At 60.0% G+C, this 16920-nt stretch overlaps 3 protein-coding genes and 1 long non-coding RNA gene across 9 annotated transcripts in view; 1 reads left to right on the top strand and 3 right to left on the bottom strand.

The window, feature by feature from the left end:
- The window catches only part of SYCE3 (synaptonemal complex central element protein 3), a 32564-nt gene extending 31645 nt beyond the window's left edge, over nucleotides 1–919 (bottom strand). The window contains exon 1 of one of the 3 annotated variants that reach the window (XM_025858680.2): nucleotides 442–919. The gene's annotated coding sequence lies outside the window, so the exon portion shown is untranslated. Of the gene's footprint in view, nucleotides 1–343 lie in introns of all 3 variants that reach the window. The other 2 variants (XM_025858679.2, XM_025858678.2) reach the window with 2 other exon arrangements.
- A 91-nt stretch (nucleotides 920–1010) lies between these two features.
- On the top strand, nucleotides 1011–2361 carry LOC141371947 (uncharacterized). Its single transcript, XR_012377306.1, has 2 exons — nucleotides 1011–1461; nucleotides 2106–2361. It is a non-coding gene; the product is annotated as an uncharacterized lncRNA (long non-coding RNA).
- A 1820-nt stretch (nucleotides 2362–4181) lies between these two features.
- CPT1B (carnitine palmitoyltransferase 1B) lies at nucleotides 4182–12705 on the bottom strand. Of its 3 annotated transcripts, XM_025858630.2 has the most exons (19): nucleotides 12213–12705; nucleotides 11603–11762; nucleotides 11073–11212; nucleotides 10601–10778; nucleotides 10273–10374; nucleotides 9951–10088; nucleotides 9776–9853; nucleotides 9008–9115; nucleotides 8849–8933; nucleotides 8156–8351; nucleotides 7653–7838; nucleotides 7462–7567; nucleotides 7261–7377; nucleotides 6753–6917; nucleotides 6540–6674; nucleotides 6308–6460; nucleotides 5646–5759; nucleotides 5112–5204; nucleotides 4182–4970 (listed from the first exon to the last, which is right to left on the bottom strand). In XM_025858630.2, the coding sequence occupies exons 2-19, from the start codon at nucleotides 11741–11743 to the stop codon at nucleotides 4887–4889; spliced, it is 2319 nt and encodes a 772-aa protein (XP_025714415.1). In that variant the 5' UTR covers nucleotides 11744–11762; nucleotides 12213–12705; the 3' UTR covers nucleotides 4182–4886. The 3 variants fall into 3 exon arrangements, with proteins under 3 accessions (XP_025714415.1, XP_073746421.1, XP_073746420.1); XM_073890319.1 differs by lacking the exon at nucleotides 4182–4970 and having other exon boundaries at nucleotides 4991–5204; XM_073890320.1 differs by lacking the exons at nucleotides 11073–11212; nucleotides 12213–12705 and having other exon boundaries at nucleotides 11603–11741.
- A 138-nt stretch (nucleotides 12706–12843) lies between these two features.
- CHKB (choline kinase beta) lies at nucleotides 12844–16284 on the bottom strand. 2 transcript variants are annotated; one of them, XM_025858631.2, is made up of 11 exons: nucleotides 15907–16284; nucleotides 15583–15691; nucleotides 15109–15313; nucleotides 14868–15015; nucleotides 14467–14562; nucleotides 14245–14303; nucleotides 14082–14163; nucleotides 13845–13953; nucleotides 13598–13701; nucleotides 13276–13357; nucleotides 12844–13128 (listed from the first exon to the last, which is right to left on the bottom strand). In XM_025858631.2, the coding sequence occupies exons 1-11, from the start codon at nucleotides 16248–16250 to the stop codon at nucleotides 13054–13056; spliced, it is 1413 nt and encodes a 470-aa protein (XP_025714416.1). In that variant the 5' UTR covers nucleotides 16251–16284; the 3' UTR covers nucleotides 12844–13053. The 2 variants fall into 2 exon arrangements, with proteins under 2 accessions (XP_025714416.1, XP_025714417.1); XM_025858632.2 differs by having other exon boundaries at nucleotides 14868–15001; nucleotides 15200–15313; nucleotides 15907–16277.
- Nucleotides 16285–16920: the final 636 nt, after the last annotated feature.

Genomic DNA, 16920 nt, shown 5'->3' on the forward strand with positions numbered 1-16920 from the left:
GGTGAGGAGGGGTGTGGGGGTGAGGAGACTGGGGTGAGGAGGGGGTGAGGGGAGAGGAGACTGGGGTGAGGAGGGGGTGGGGGGTGAGGAGACTGGGGTGAGGAGGGGGTGGGGGGAGAGGAGCCTGGGGTGAGGAGGGGGTGAGGGGAGAGGAGACTGGGGTGAGGAGGGGGTGGGGGGCGAGGAGACTGGGGTGAGGAGGGGGTGAGGGGCGAGGAGACTGGGGTGAGGAGGGGGTGAGGGGAGAGGAGACTGGGGCGAGGAGGGGTGTGTGGGGGGGGCGAGGAGGGGTGTGGGGGGCGGCGAGCGGCCCGCAGCGAGGGGACGGGTGAGGTGGGAATACCGGGTGAGGCGGCGGGCACAGCTCGAGGACATCGTGGCCCCGGGGGTGAGGGCGCGCAGGGAGGGCCTGGAACCCGTGGCTGGGTCGGCCTCGCTCACCTCCGGCACAGCCTGCGCTCGCGTGGGGATCCGTGGCCCACCTGCGTGGCGGGGGGCACGCGGCGGGAGCGGGGCACAGCACCCCGCCCCTTTCCGTTACCAGACCCGCCCCCCGGAGATGGCTTCTCGCCCTCATTGGCCAGTCTCCGGGAGCGGAAGGGGCTGGGCCGCAAACACGTGAGTGTGCCGCCCTCTGGCTGGTCCAGAGTCTCGGCCTCGAGGTCTCATTGGCTGGTCTCCAGAGCGCAAGGGGCGGGGTCGCCCCGGCTGGTCTCGCCCGACCGAGCCCTGGCTGAGGTGGTGGCTGGAGAGCCGAACTGAAGGGAGGTGCCCTCGTGGACCTGATCCTTGCCTTCCTCTCCGTGGTTCATGAGTGCGAGGCCATGCACGCGGGGCCCTGTCCCCCGACCACTGTGTCCCCGGTGTCCAGGACAGCGCGCGGCCCCGCGGGGGCTAGTAAGCATGTGTTCAGTTGGCTGTGCCCAGATGTTCTCCGTCTGGACGACGACGTGCTGGCGGTCACTGCTACGTCTGTCTCGCAGGGCAGGAAGCTGCGGCTCCGGGAGGTGGGGCAGGGACCGGAGTTCCTGCGGCTGCGAAGAGCCCCCAGGCACCGCCGGCCTGCGGGCAGTGCAAGCACACCGCCCCGAGAGGGGCTGCAGAACCGCGGTGGTCCAGACCGCAGAGACGGCGCGTGCCTGCGCCGGCGGGGCAAGGCGCTCAGTCTCCAGAGGGCTACGGGCACCTTGGGAGGGCAGGAAGCAGGGGGCCACACGGTGACGGGGTCTCTCTTGGCTGCCGGAGGGGAGGCGAGCAGGCTGTTCGGCTGAGTGATGCTGGAGATGTGGACCGCCTGCGGGTGGTCGCGCCGGAGCAAGGACCCGAAGTCAAAGCCATTCGGAGGCTGACTTGACCGCGCTGGGTTATGTGGCCGGCGAGGGAGAGAGGAGTGAGCTGGTGGCCGGAGGGCGATACCACTGGCCGAGGGGCGGCGCAGGGGGACAGAAGCCAGTTCGGAAGGTTGGTAACTTCAGTTTTGATTCCACATCAACTGGACTTTCTCTCAGGGAGTCTGAGTGTTAGCAGACTGATTGCAGAGGAGGAGACACAGCTAGAGTTGAGCCCGACGGTTCCGGGCACAGAGGATCTGCCCATGTGCTGAGGCCATGCCCCTTCTGGACCTGGTTCCCTGGCTGTCCGTCCCCACCTGTGAGCCACCCTGCGTACTTGTACTCAGTCCACCTTTGCTCGGACTGCCCAGAGCTGATTCCTGTTGTAGCACCGCAGAAACCCATGAATCAGGAGTAGCTCCGATGGGTAATGAAGGCAGCTTCAGGAAAGTCTAGGAGTTTACCAGGATGACAAACGACATAGCATTCCAGGCAGAAGTTTCATCGAAGGCAAAGGCAAGGGCGTGGAAAAGCTTCCTTTAGGGAATGGAGAATGTGGTTTGGGCTCAGGAGGGGCGGAGGAGACTCAGAAGGTCGTCTGGGCTGGGCTGGGAGGGCCGCGGATACCCTGCCTAGCAGATGAGGCAGGCTGACGTGCCTGGCAGAGCCCAGGCCAAGGACAGGCTCTCAGGAAGCCTGAGGATGTCAGTCCGGCCTTCCCATGAAACCAGCTAACTGTTCACCAAATGTTTCCTTTATATCCTTGTCACAGAGCCAGACTGCGTTTTCCAGCCCCCCTTGCAATATGAGCTCTGGCTAGTGGATGTGGTCAGAAGTGCTCCGGATCACTCCCCGGCCGGATCCTCTTGCTCTCTTCCCCATATACCTGCTGGATGTTGAAGTCCAAGGCAACTTGGGACTGACTTGAGGAAGGCAGGGCTTCTGTTCTGTCAGCCTGCCTTTGAATAATGGTATGAGCAGAGTCTCCCTCTCAGCCAACTGAACAAGAATTAAACTTCTATTGGGTTAAGCCATGATGATGTCAGGATTTGTCTGTTCTGGCTGCCAGCCTTAACTAGTGCAGATCTGCAAACCCCAGGGGTACAAGTAGCTTATTCAGGTTTTATTTTTTTTTTAAAGATTTTATTTATTTGACAGAGAGAGACACAGCGAGAGAGGGAACACAAGCAGGGGGAGCGGGAGAGGGAGAAGCAGGCTTCCCGCGGAGCAGGGAGCCCGATGTGGGGCTCAATCCCAGGACCCTGGGACCATGGCCTGAGCCGAAGGCAGACGCTTAACGACTGAGCCACCCAGGCGCCCCAGCTTATTCAGGTTTGATGGGTTGTCGCCAGAGGTTTTTACCTTGGTTTAGCATTATGATTTTTCCTCTTACTTATTTTAACCAAGAACAAATCTGATTGAAAAACAAAAAACAACAACAACAAAACATCTTTGGATTTCAACATTAACGAAAAGCCAGTTTTTTGGGAGACTCTGCTCACTGCTCTGCCAGGGTAGGTTACACAAGTACCCAGAGTGGCAGAGGTCTGTGAAGAGATTTCTGGAAGCCCAAGAAAGCTCTGATATGGAGCGTTAACATTTTGTGAGCTTAGATTTATAAGCTTCTCACTGAGACTCAAAGGTGGTTAGGAGCCTCTGCCCTGGGAATATCTCAGGAGCTCTCTTCAAAGCTGCTACAGGAGCCTACAACTCCTTAGTTTTCAATTTATCTTTTGAGGAGTTTGAGACATTTTCACGAATACTTCCTATAGGCACATCAAACTCAACATTTAAAAATATCATCCAAGCACCCAAAGTAGAAAGTGTGAATAATCTTCGATGCCTCCCTATCAGGTTTTTTAGACCTACCTTTGACATTCTTGGTGTCCTGAGTCTCCCTTTGGTAGTTTAAGCCCCGCCATTTCTCCCAAACCCCACCCCCCACCACGAGTAGCATGGACAGGTCTCCTTGTTTCGGTCTTCACTGCCCCCTACTTTGTTCGAATGTCATTCTGGTTGGCCAGAATGATCCCATTAAAATTTAGGACAGATTAGATCACCCTCAGCTCACACCTCAATGGTTTCTCCCATCATTCAGAGAAGCCCGAGCCTGGCACCTGAAGCCCTGATGCCCTAACCCACCTGTCCCCTCCTGCTCCCACTACCTCCATGCCAGCCACAGCCCTTCTGGTGCTGTTCCTGCACTGTAGCCAGCTCCTCTCACCTGGAAGCTCTGGCCCTGGCTGTCCACTCTGCCAGGGATGTGCTGCCCTTGCACCCTCACTTCTTTTGGGTCTGAGTCAGATGGCCCTGCTCAGGAAGGCCTGCCTTCCCAACCCTGTCTGAAATTGCCACCCACCCCTCCACTGCTCCCTCCCCTTACTTTTCCCCTTAGCACTTATTACCATCTGCCTTACTATATAATTTACTCATTCTTCTTGCTTAGTGCCTGTCTCCCCACTAGACTCTAAGCCCCAGAGGGAGGGACTGTTTGGGCCAGTTTTATTCACTGCTGTATCTCAGTGCCTAGCACACTATAGCACTCAATAAGTACTAAGTGAATTATTCAAAAAGCCTCCTGGTTTCCATGCCAGTCACTCCATCCCCTGATCCATGCCTGTTTCGCCCAATCATGAATTCCATGTGGCAGATGCCCCGTTCACCACTGAATCCCCAGCACAGAGCCAAGTAGATGGTGGGTGCTCAATCAACAGTGCTTCATAAGAGAAGGCCCAGGACTGTATCGAATTCATTCCTGGGTTCTTAGCAACAAGCAGAGTGCCAAGATCTAGGTCCCTTCTAGCATGCTAATTAGCAATAGTAATTAAGTGCCTACTTATACTTTCCATAAACGTTTTTTTGTTTACTTTTAATGTTATTTTAATGTAAAAAGTCAACCTGAGGGAAGAAGCATGTGTTGCTCCAGATTATACTGTGTGCGCTCTCACAGACATGACCACCTGGCATGCTGACTATGGCCAGGAGTAGGCCGTGGGCCTCCACAGGGCGGTGCTCCAGCCCAGAGGCATGCAGAGGGCATGACCGTTCATGGAGACAGCGGCTGGGCCCCACTCTCTGGCAGACAAATAGAAGTGGCCCCAGGGAACAGGTGAAGGTTCTGAAGCAAGAATTTATTCCAAGTGGGTGTGGACAGTGGTGACCTCAGGAGAGACATGCATTTCAAAGTAGGTCACAAGCCTCTCAGTCTCCCAGCCCCATCTCCTCCCCCTGCTACCTCTCTGGTCTGAGCTTGGGCAGGGGAGGGCCTCCTAGTTCCCAAACAAAACAAAGGTACCTAAGAGCTAAGAGAGAATTACAGAGGTTTATTTTTATTAGTATCTAGCAAGAAAAAGAATCAAAATTCCCTCCCTGCTCCAACCCCACTTCCACCACCTGGGCCCCCAGGGAGCAGCATCTGCCTGGGGAGTGCCTGCTGCCAGGGCTGTCCTTGGAGCCTGGACACCTGCGCGTGGTCACCCCCGTGCCTGCGAGCCGACCCCAGGCCCCTTCCTCCACAATGTGGGCATGAAAGGGCAGCTGGCATTTCTCCAGCCCTCAGCTGTCAGCCTTGGGGACTTGGAAAAGATCAGCGATGTCCAGCAGAGCTTGGCGGATGTGGTTCCCAAAGCGCTGGGCATTCTGTGGGAGCCAAGAGCTCAGACTAACGCTTTAGGTGAGCCCCTGTCCCTCTGTCCTCACAACCAAGGGCCCTTCCCCAGCCAGACAGGGCCCCAGGGGGCACCCCCTCCTCAGGCCTGAGCAGGAGCAGGAGAGACTCACTGTCTCTGAGCTTGAGAACTTGCTGGAGATGTGGAAGAAGATGGTGTTCTCGCCCGCAATCATGTAGGAAACCCCATAGCCATCATCTGCCACCTGAGGGCAGCACGAGCGGTAAAGAAGAGGTAAACCAAACTTTGCAGATGTGAAAGCCAAGCTGAGGTCAGGCTTGCTGTTCCCACAAGCTTCCCAGGAAGGGGCCTACCCCAGATGCTGCACTTCCCCTGAGGTCAGGAACATTTCCAGGCAACAGTGTGAAAACCAAGGGGCTCTGCCCACTGCAGATCCAGACACTACCAGGGATCCAGGATATTGTGTTTCTCTCAGGAGGCTCACGCTCACTGCCCCTCTCCAGGGAGTGTCTTTAGCTCCTTGAGGCGCCTGTCTATCTGGGTTGGTAGCTACCCATTTTGTTTCCAGGCAGGGCAAGCCCAGGGCTGTGCTCCCACCCCTGGTCTGACTTCAGGGCTCTGTACTCTCTACTGAGACCCCTGGGGCCCACTCCTGCTCATCCATCCCCCTTTCAAGGGGACTTACCGGGCCAAAGCCACCACCGGCACCCAGGTGATTGGGGTACTTGTCTGGGTCAAACATACGGATCTGGAATTGAGCAATCTGGCTGGTGGAGAGACGCCAGGGTTCTGAGAGCACCTGCAACAGGGAGATCACAGCAGTGAGACACCATGCATGAAATGCCATGCACTCAGCCCTTACCTGCTGACAGGTGGTGCCTGAGCACCAGCATGAGCAGGTGCGCAAACTTCTAGACTGCTGCCATACGGCCTCCGGTCTGTTCTCACCATGACAGCATCTGCACAAAACCCTTGAGGCCCATGTCCTCTCCTACCAGCCTGTCCCTCCCTGGGCTCTGCTCCCTCCCCTCCTGCTGCTGCACCTTGTCCACCCACGCCCCAGCCTCAGCGCCGCCGGGCTGGGGGTTTCCTCTGCCTGGACCCTCTGCCCAGCCTGACCCTGCAGCCTCTTCGCTTTTCTCAGAGTGCCGTCACCACCTGACAGCCACGTGTTTGTCTGTCCACCCTCATGAGAACCACCAGCTCTGCGAGGGAAGACTCCTACTCAGAAGCAGGACCACAGGCCTGGAGGGGGTGTGGAGTGGGACACCTAGCCAGACAGAGGACAGGCCACACCCCCTCAGAGAGGGCACGGGGACAGAGGACACACCCGCCAACAGTGCTAACCTCAGCCAGGAAGGGGGAGCTGACCCCCAGGTACTTGGAGACCAGGTAAAGGCAGAAGAGGTGCCTGTCTATCCCAGCCCCTGTCATGGCCAGACGGTACATGTTCTGGTGTTTCTTTGAAGCCTTCCGGAAGAGATCTTGGAGGTCTGCTTTCTGGGGAGCAGAAGTGGAGTGGTGAAGAGTAGCCCTGCTCCTCAAGGTGGGCAGGAGGTGGAGGGTGTGGGGGGCTCACCATGTGGGACCCCTCCACCATGGCCTGAACAAAGGCCGTGGACTCGCTGGTACAGGAACGCACGGTCTCAGTCCGTCCCTCCCGGAACATCCTGGTCATGGAGGCTTCATAGGTCAAGCAGAACTTGCCCCTGTCCTGAGGAGCACAGAGAGGTGAATCTGGCAGGTGGGGCTGGTGCCACCCTGCCCCTCAGCAGCCCAGTAGGGCCCCTACCCGGAAGTGGGCCAGCTGCAGGGCAATCTGCACGAAGGCATCCGGGCTGGTCCGACACTTCTTGATGAGGCCTTTGCCAAATGGCAGGAACTGGAAGCAGTACAGCTCCACGTCGTCTGCCAGCGCCATGGCCACCTGGTAGGAGCTCTCGATGACTGCCCGGCACTGCCAAGATATGGAAGGGTCAGCTGGGGGCAGAGCTCTCCAAGCACCGAGGCTGGGCAGGTCTCAGTGAGCCTTCAACATCTTCGGACACAGAGGACAACCTGAGGGGCCTCAGCCCCCAGAGGCCACACTGGGCTTTGTGGAAAGAGGGAGACACGAACGGGTGCTCCATGGACGAGTCTCACACCTCACGTCTTTCACTAACCACCCGATGGTCCCAGGATCTCTGTTCTCACCGTGGCCAGTCTGGACTCTTGAGAAGCTCCTGTCCCTTCCCCCTGAGAGCATCCCAGGTACTTGCCAGTCTCGCATGCCCATCCCTGTCCCCTCCTGGCCTGCACACCTGCTCAGGAATGTCCCACTGCAGCCGCTGGGGAGCTGCAAGCATGGGGTTCGGTTTGCCCAGGCAGTGCCCGGTGTCCGTGTAGCCCAGGTGGAAGGTTTCAGTGCCCAGGACAAACTGCAGGGAGAAGATCAGGCTGAGAAGCCACCCTCGTGCCCTGCACCCAGCCTGCCTTGCAGGACCCCACTCAGGGCCCATTACCTCCCAGAGATGCCCTATGATAGGGGCGTCTGCCCACGCGTGTTCTGTGTTGAGGCCCAGCTGGCCATTCTTGAAGGCGACGACAGTGAAAGACTTGTCGAACCACCTGCAGGAAAGGGGACAGGAGATGCAGGGAGGGCGTCGAGGTGGGTGGAGGAGCGGGGGGACCTGCCGCGGGGCTGGGGCCACACCTGTTGTAGCAGTTGCCATGCAGCAGGGCCTTGCCGTAGAGGCTGAGGCTGGCCTCGTCTTCGGGGTCATAGTGGTGAGACTCCTCGTCCAGGACCACAAAGAAAGCAGCACGCTCGATGGCATCCAGAGCAGCCTTGTTCTTGCCAGAGCTGAAGAAGGCCTGGCGTGCCTGTGCCCACTCCACTCTGGGGGCACAAGGGCAGGGTGAGCATGGGGTCACTGTGGGCGGTGGCGGATACCTCCCAGGACCTGGTAGGGCCCAGAGCTGGGGTTCCCAGGCTGTCCTGGCAGGTGCCCCTGTCCTCCACACACTCCCACCCAGCCCCCACCCAGTCAGAGGTGGCTAGATGCGCGGTCTGCCATTGACCGCAGTCCCCTTCGCTACTGCGGGGCCTGGCTTGAGGATGCCATGCCAGCACGCCCTTCCCTCAGTCATGCCTCTGGCCCCAAGTTCCAGGGTGGCATGCAGGGCCGAGCTCCCCTCCTTGTGGGGCCCTGGTACCTTCCCCCTGCAGTGAGGGCAGCCAGCTTTTCCTCCCCAGGCTGAGGTGGGGAGGGGTCGTCCAGGATCCTCTGGAACTGCATCTCCAGGTCGCAAGGCTTGAGCAGCTGGGAGCCCTTGTAGAGCCACACCTTGAAGAAGCGGCCCTTGTGGTAGACAGCCACGTGCCTGCTGTCGGAGAGGTGCTGCAGCAGGTCTGGGACAGAAGCCGGGGAGGGCTGAGGCAGGGCACACCTCCCTGCTCCCACTCCACCCCAACAGCCCCATGAAGCACTGCACAGAAGAGGAAGCTGAAGCTCTAGAAATTACACACACTGTCCCAGCGTCAGGAACCAGGCCCTCTGCAAGCAGCACCCCCTGCTCTACAGGCCCGTGAAGGGCTCCTGGTAAGCTCTACCCCTCTTGCTACTCCTTACTCAGACTACCTTTCCCTGCCCTGGAAGGCCTGGAGAGCAGGGGCTCCATTCCAGGCCCCACAGGGTCCCAGCACCAGCATCATACCTGTGAACAGGAGGTGTCTGGTGTTGGTCACAAACCAAATACTTTTCCCCATTATGTGACCCTGAGATGCCCAGGACGCTTGGTGATGGGCGAGGAGATAGGAGAGTGCCTGGCCATGGTAGGCCCAGAGCTGGGAGGGAGGAACCTCCGTTCTGGCGGCCCCAGCACGGGCACCTGGCTATGGCCCAGTACCTGACTCCTTGCCTGGGATCCGAGTAGTGTTGAACATCCTCTCCATCTGGTAGGAGCACATGGGTACAATGCCCAGGGCCATCACCTGGGAGGAAGGCGCAGCATGGCTCAGACTCGGGCCTCCTCTCCTTGTTGTGCCCTCAATCCCACACAACTCACAGGCTTGATCTCTTCACGGTCCAGTTTACGGCGATACATGATCATAGCGTGGACGATGTTTCCCAGGCGGGCTGCCTGTATATTTGTATTCTTGATGAGCACAAATTCCTGCAGAGAGAGAGCAGAGCCTGCACGTGGTGTGACAGAGATGCACAGCAACACCTCCCTGTCCTGGTGTCACCTGGGTCTCCCTGCCTGAGGACCTGAGGGGTCCTGACCCCTTTCCCCAGTCCCTCCTGTACACACAGTCAGGGTGTACTGCCAGAGATGAAATGCATAACTGATCACATCATGCCTCTGCCCGGCTTGAATCTTTGGAGTTGTTTTGTCATAACCTACTTTATTTGTTTGTGTTTTGTTTATTTTGCATTGAGAAAGGAGTTCCCACAACTTAAAGACAGTTTAAAACCTCTGACATGGGCAAGTTGTACGTAAAGAGTTAGCTGGACAGCTTTATGGAGGAGGGAACTTTGGCACATGACTTGGAATGTGTTTTGGACAGTGGGAGAGGAGGGGCATGCTGTGTAGACCTGTGACTGTTCAGAGGCATGTGCTGGGAGTGGGAGAAGAGCTGGTCATGTGGGTTAGGGGCTGACAGTGACCTGGGCTGGGCAGGGCAGTGAACCCGGGGGACTCTGAGAGTGACAGTGTCAGGCTGGGGGACTACTGGATTCTCCAGATCCTTAGTACCCCTGCTGCCCTGAAGCTGCTTCCTGACTGTTCTTCCAGGATCTCCCCCATCTTCCCAACCCCCAGGCCCGCTCGCACCATGACGTAGTAGTTGCTGTTCACCATGAGGGGCGCCCTGCTCCTCAGGTACACGTACTCTTCCCACCAATCACTCACCTGCGGGAAGAAGGGAGGAACTGGGGCTGGGGCAAAGGGCAGGGGACAGATGCCCCCGACACAAGGGGGGTAAGGGTAAGCCCAGGAGGGGACTCACATAGTTAGTTGCCCACCATGACTTGAGGACCAGATACTTCTGCAGCCTTGGGGCGGTCTTGTCCTGGAATTCCTTGGCCAGTGTCTCCATTCGGTAGTATTGCTCATCATCCATCAAGGGCCGCACAGATTCCAGGTACTGTCCAGCCAAGTCATTGTCAGCGTGGGGGCCAAACAGCAACGACTATCTCTGTCCTCACCCCCGCCAACATAGCCCCATTGCTCTCAACCCCGCTCTTTGCAAGGAACAGTCCCTTAATCTGGAGAAGTCCTCTGAGTCCAGCCTAGCCTGCCCAACTGGGATGTCTGATTCAGGCCCTTACCCGCTGAATTGTGGCCGGCACGCTGGGCACAGGAAGCTTGGGCAGGGATGTCTGGAAGCTGTAGAGCATGGGCCGCCGGCTGGACAGAAGGCGGACACAGATCTGGGCATACAGAGCAGAGAATGTTTTTGGTGAGAACCAGGGGAAATATTGGAAACAAATCGCTAACAGTTGAGGAGCTGGGCCCCCGACCCTCAGAACCAAGACAACCCTATGCACCAGGCACCAGTGCCCTGACTGCCCCCCGCCCCCTCCAGCTTAGAACCCAAAATGAGGCCCCCGGAGTCTCAAACCAGATGCCTGAACCCGTCCACCGGCTTCTGCTCACAGCCCAGACTTTGGTGAAGTGGCTGGTCTGGCCATGCATCTCAAACATCCAACCATGGTAGGAAAGAAGCAGTTTCAGGGTTTGGCGGAAGAAGAAGATGCCCATCATCCAGACCCCCGTGGAGAAGATGGCCATGCTGAGAAGCGCCCGGGTCTGTGGGGTCCGGTAGGGGCCACATCTGTCAGAGAAGGGACAGGGCTGCAGGGGGTTCACTTGGGGTCTGCCTCAGGGAAATTCTGACTGCAGTTTTGATGGTTGTGAACCAGCTTGGGGGAGGCGCGGATGAACATTCCTGGGCACACTCATGTCTGAATGCATTACTACCAACTTACAAAATGTGCGACTCAGGTGATGGTGGTGCCCGGGGAGGGCTGCCCCTAGGACCTCCAATGGCTATTATCCTGTATGTGCCCAGCTCAGGAACCCTGGCCTTGGAGCCTGCCCAGCCCTCTCTTGTAGCCCTGCTTCTTACCCCTCAGGGAGGCATTTCTGGATATAGCCGACCAGCCCCAGGGAGATGTCCACCTTGCAGTAGGAAGAACCCACTGTTGCCATGATGACGACCAGCCAGCTGGTGGGGCTGCCAGGGTACACACCCCTAAGGATGCCGTTCTGCGGGGCAGAAAGAGGCACACTTACAGCAGGAGTGAGCAGGCACCTGTGAGGTCCTGGTCTTTGCCTGGGAGGCCTTCTTCCTCCCTCACCTGCTGTGCTCTTGTTCCTCCTTCTGTCTGGCCTTCCCCTCCTCCCCACTCCCGTACCTGCAGCCCCCACTTGCTCACTGGGTCCCACTGCTACTCCTTGCACACCCTTCTCCCCTCTGCACCTTGAGCACCCCTCTGGTTTCTGCCCTGCTAGGGCCGGTCACCCAGCCGAGCTGCCAGCCAAGGTGGGGTTGGGAGGTCTTGACCATGGGGCAGTCGCTGACACCTGGCCTCTGCCTCAGGGCAGACTCTAATCTGCACCTGCTGGGAGGAGGAAGCCAGAACCACCTGCGCCCACCTTGATGCGAATCAGGCGTTTCTTCCAGGAGTTGATCCCAGACAGGTAGATGTGTTTCAGGGCCTCGCGACTGAGCCGGAAGTCGACCCCATCTGGGGTCACCGTGAACTGGAAGGCCACGGCCTGGTGCGCTTCCGCCATCCTGGAGGTTGGCCGTCACCTGGGAGGGGGCAGGAGGGTGCGCGGGCGGGCTCGGGCTGGCCCCACCCCCGGCCGCCCTCAGCGCGGAGGCCCCCCGCGCCCCGGCCCGGCCGCGCCCCCGCCCGCCCCCGCGCCGCGCTAGCGGCCGCCCCCGGCCCTCCTCCCGCTTCGGGCCCGGCCCGGCAGCCTGACCAACGGCCGCCGGACCCTCGCGCCCGCGCTCCGGGCGGGCTCCGCCACAGTGGTGCAGCGGTGGGAAGGGGGTCGAGCCGGGAGATCTTCGGGAGCCCCGCGGACAGTGAAGGGCTGCCTCCGGGTGGGGGGAGACGCATCTCGAGAAGAAGAGTGGGCCCGGGGCGAGGCAGACAGCCCCGACTGCGCGAGGGGCCCCGCACCGCCCTCGCCCCCTGCTCTGGTCTAGGCCTCTGGGCCCGACGGGGGTCCCTGCGCCGCCCCCCACGCCACTCACGGCTTGGGCTCGCTCCGGTCCGCGTGTGGGGCCAGTGGCTCTGGCCCGTGTCCCCATGTCCTTCAGGCCATCCCCGCCCCGCCCTCACCGGGAACCTGACACCCACTCCCAAATTTGGGTTGAGAAAACAGATGTGGGGCGGCGACCGGAATCCTGTCCTCTGTGTGGTGGGACTCAGGGGCGGGGGCGGGCCGGGGTTCTGCAAGCTGAGATGGCGGAGGTCTGGGAACCTGGTGGGGGCCCAAAGGGTCTCACGTGAGGATGGCAGCATCAGAGCTAAAAATAGCTGAATACAGGGAAAAGGTCATCAGAGAGTCAGCTGTGCTGCCTGTCCCCTGATCTCCAGTGCTTGGGGCTGGGCAGCCTCACCCCAGTGCCCTTTGTACCCCCATTACTCCCCAGCCCCGCACCCAAATCCTTCCAATGTGTGTCACTTCCAAGCTGGGGCCAGGGAGGGTGAGGGCAGGGGACTCCAACTTGCAGAGGGGACCCTCAACCACCCTCTCACGCCCAGAGCACCAAATAGCCATGCTTTTCAGAAGGGGGACAGTGAGGCTCAGAGCAGTGGTCACTTTGTCAATCTGTGTGCATTCCAGGTTGGCACTTTCTGCCGCAGAGCTAGGACAGGGTGTGAAGAAGAAAGCTTGTTTATTGTCTTCAGGTACACAGCCCCGGGGCTCTCTCCTACCATCTCCCTGCTGTGGGGAGAGGTCAGCATCCTCAACCCCAGGTTCACTCCAGGGCTCAGCCCAGTCCCCAGAGCCTCCTGCTCTTTGCCCCTCCCTCCAAGGTCCTGCCCTGGAGGCTCCAGGAGCGATCTGAGGAGTTGGGGACTGGAGAGTCAAGATGAGAGGTGGAAGCTGCTCAGCTGTCCTTTCTGCTGGAAGTAAAACTGGAACCGTGACTGGGCATACTCCTAGGGAAGGAAACCCACCCCACAAACCCGTGAGAAGGCTTGGGACTACCACCTGCCTCTCCCCCGGCCCCAAGTCTGCCCACAGATCTCCTGGAGAACCCTGCTGCTCCCCTTCTCCCACCTAACTCACCCATCTGGGTTACTTACCAAATAACCAAATTCTATGGTGGACATAGACGCCTGGAGGATAGACCAGAGACCCCAAAAGAAATGGGATGCCAGAGCGTATCTATGGAAAGCAGGAAAAACAGAGGGGTTCAGAGCACACTTGGGGTTACCTGGATCCCATCCCTGAGGCTGGTCAAGCCCCAAAGCTCAAACCTCTCCCCCACTGCCTTAACTCCAACCCTGTCCTGACTTCCCACTCTCTGCCCCCACCTGCAGTCCCAGAAGTTGGCCTGACTGCCTCTTCCTCAGCCCCCTTTCCTCTGCATCCTGCTCTGCCGCTGCCCCACCCATCTTTCCTCACCGATTAGCCTCTACCAGCAAATCTTCTTCCAGTTTCCTCTGCTCCTCCTGGGAGATGGTCTCACCTTTCCTGACCTCTGCCAGGTAATGTCGAATAAAACGGAGCTGAGATTGACAGATGAGTCAGGAAATGGGGAGACTGGGGAGCATTTCCCAGTGCACACCCTTTCTCACCATTCTTTCCAGACCTCACCTCCTCCTCCTCCCTCACAGGCCAGGTCCTGCTCCCCAGCCCCTGGTCCACATACCTGCTGCCCCCGGGTGGGGTAGTCTGCAGGCTGCGCTTTGTAGAAAGGCCACTCCTCGTGAGTATAATCATAAACCCACTCACAGAAATGGTTCCCAATGTCAAAGCCCCTGGGGGAGTAAGGTGGACACTCAGTCCCCAAACACCCAGGCAAGCTGGGATGCAGAGAGGAAGGCCTGGTCTGTGTTCCAGGCTTCGGTGGGGAGCAGACCCACGGAGACGGCCCTCTTAGCCTCACCTGTAGTTGTAACTGCTGTACTCGAAGTCGACCAGCATGAGTCTGTCGGTGTCCTCTGGCTCTGAGAGCAACAAGATGTTCCCTGGGGGAGGGGGTGGAGTTGTGGTCACTCCAGGGCCCTCTGGCCCCCCTTACCTTAGGAGCTGCCGATGCTTTCTCCTACCTTCCTGGACGTCATTGTGACAGAAGACCACTGGCGATGGGGTGGAGTCTAGCAATTTCCTGCAGGGGAACAGGGGGCATGGGTCCTGAGCAGGAGTGACTAGAGGAGGGTCAGTCACCTGGGGGCCAGGCCCTGACCCCAGCCCTCAGTAAATCCTGGGGAGGTACCCCAGTAGACGCCTGGCACTGGTTCCTGTGTTCTGTTCTCCCTCCCTGCTCTCACCTGAGGTTGCCCATCTCATCCTTCAGGCTGTATGTCTCCAGCAGGTTCATCTGGGGGAGGCCAGTGGGGGGCAGGTCCTGGATCTGCTTTAGGTACCTGAAGCCCAAAGAATAAGATATACTCCCTCTGTTATCCCTTCTTACCTCCTATTTCCCCAGGCCAGGCTGTCCTACCCGCTCTCCTGTCACTGTAGGACCTATCTGGCAGATTCTTCTGACTTGTCTGCCTTATTTGGAAGCCTGTTCTGTGTGAGAGTCCCATGCTAGACACTGGGACACCTGATCCACTCAGCTGGAGGACTGGACAGTCATGGACACATTCAGCTGCGGCCCCGTGTAGTAACTGCCAACATTAGGGTTCAGAACAGGTGTGCAGGAGCCCTGAGAAGGCTCCTGACTCACCGTTCCATGGTCCCAAACAGCCAGTGGGGCTCCTTAGTGAACGGCATCTCCATGCCATGGAACCGGGCCATCTTCGTGGCGATTTCTGCCGACAGCACCGGCTCTCGAAGCTCACAGGTTTTCAGTGGCCGGCTCTGCACCCAGGAACCTATCAGGGTGGTGAAGGGGCTGGGGCAGGAGGGGGAAGGGCTGGGGAATGGCGGTGGGGGAGGAAGTCAGGGTCTCGGGGAAAATGCCCTACCTGGGGTAAGGGACATGAGGGCAAACACTGGAAAGGGGGAGGGGGTTGGGGGCAGGAAGGGCCTCGGGAAGGTCGGGGCCTGGGCTCGTACTGGGATGTACTGTTCCAGCCGGCCCTCTGGAAAGACTCCATAGAGCTGGGGCCCCAGCGACCGCTCTGCCAGGATGGCGAACATCACACTTTCAAGGACCAAGGAATCCACGCCCTGAAGGAAGATGGGCAACCAAGGCGGCAGAGTCACGAGGGTCCAGGGGAAAACACGGAAGGGTCTGCTTTCTCCTCCCGGCATCCCGCCCCCCACCCCCCCTTGCTCTATTGCCTGGAGACGCCAGAGCCAGGCTCTAGGAGGATTTACAAGTGACTTGGCCCCGGGGCCTCCGCGTCCTCAGCTGCAAAATGGGGAGAATCCCACCTGCCGCGCTCGCTGACAGGTCCTGAAGCCAGGGGCCACTGCGGCCCTCGCTCCCTCCTCACCTGCAGAATGGCCCCGTACAGCCGCAGCAGCACCTCCCGGGGCTCCTTGCCAACGCTGGGCAGGTAGTCCGGCAGCGAGCAGCGGAACAGCAGGTTGCTGAGGCCTCCGCTGCAGACCCACACCAGGGTGCGCTCAGCCCGCGGCCGGCGGCACCTGCCCCCGGTTCCCCCGGACTCGCCCCACGTCCGCTCCGGGCCAGGCCGGCCCCGCCCCTGCGCCCCCTGCCCCGCACGCCGGGGCCGCAGCAACGCGGGGTCCCCAGGGCCCAAGCTCGAACCCTGGCCCCGGCGCGGGCTCAGGAGAGCTGACCCCTGACCTCCCACCTCACGGGGTCAACCCTCAGCTCCTCGGGCCGCACTCGGCGCCAGGCCCCGCCCAAGTACTCCCGGCAGCACTGGTAGGCTCGGCGCTCGGCGTCACGCGACAGCGACGAGCCGCGACGCCGGTTCGGGGCCGCGTCCGGGCACTGAGACTGCTGCAAGCCGTCCTTGGCCAGCCGGTCGCCAAGAGCCCCGCCTCCGGCCACAGCTGTCCCCTCGGCAGCCATGGCGCCGGCTGGGCCAAGCCCAGCCCAACGTCCAGCCGCGCTCAGGCCCCTTCGGGCGGACTCGGCTCCTTCCGGCTGAGCTCGGGTCTGCTTCCGGCCAGCCTGCTCTTCTCCAGTCATACTCGGGTCTCTCCGGCTCTTTTCGGCCTTTTGCGGCGCCGCTCGGCTCTCTCCGTGACCCCGGTCGGGGGCCCTTTCCGAAGGCCAAATTCTGCGCGTCTCCGCCGTGTCCCGCCCCTCCTCGGGGCGAACACCAATGACCTCTCTGTCTGGGCGGGGCCGCCCCAAAGACAGGCAGTTGTGAGTGGACGACGTGGGCCAACCAGAAGCGTCGAGAGCCGAAGGGCGCGCGGCCCTGGGGCGTGTCTCGAAGGCGGGTCACGTGGGCGAGGTGGCGCGTCAGCCCGAGGTCGGAGAGCGGTCCTGCGGGCGGGAGAGGGTCCGGGGGTGGGTGCTTGAGGGCAGGCGTTCCCGGGAAGGTGCGGGGGAGGAGGGGGCCTTCGCTGGGCTCCGGGAGCGCACGGCGCCGCGCGGGCAGCGGCGGCGGCCCCTCAGTGCACAGATCTGCCGCCCCCCGCGCCCCGCGCCCCGCCAGGCCCGGGGGCAGTCGAGCAAGGAAGAGAGCCGCTGAGTGAGTGTGGGTCACACACCTGGAGGAGGAGAGTGTGTGACTCACCACCAGGGAGTAGAGAATGTACTAAATGAGTAAACATTTGCTGATGAGCGAATGAGAGTTTGGGACGCCTGGGACAATTCCGATGACTCCAAGTGCCTTAAATCCCTGATCACC

This window comes from Callorhinus ursinus, unplaced genomic scaffold, assembly GCF_003265705.2.
Source record: "Callorhinus ursinus isolate GAN/ISIS: 27379988/994484 unplaced genomic scaffold, GSC_fseal_2.0 scaffold140, whole genome shotgun sequence".
In the NCBI taxonomy this organism is placed as follows: Eukaryota; Metazoa; Chordata; class Mammalia; order Carnivora; family Otariidae; genus Callorhinus; species Callorhinus ursinus.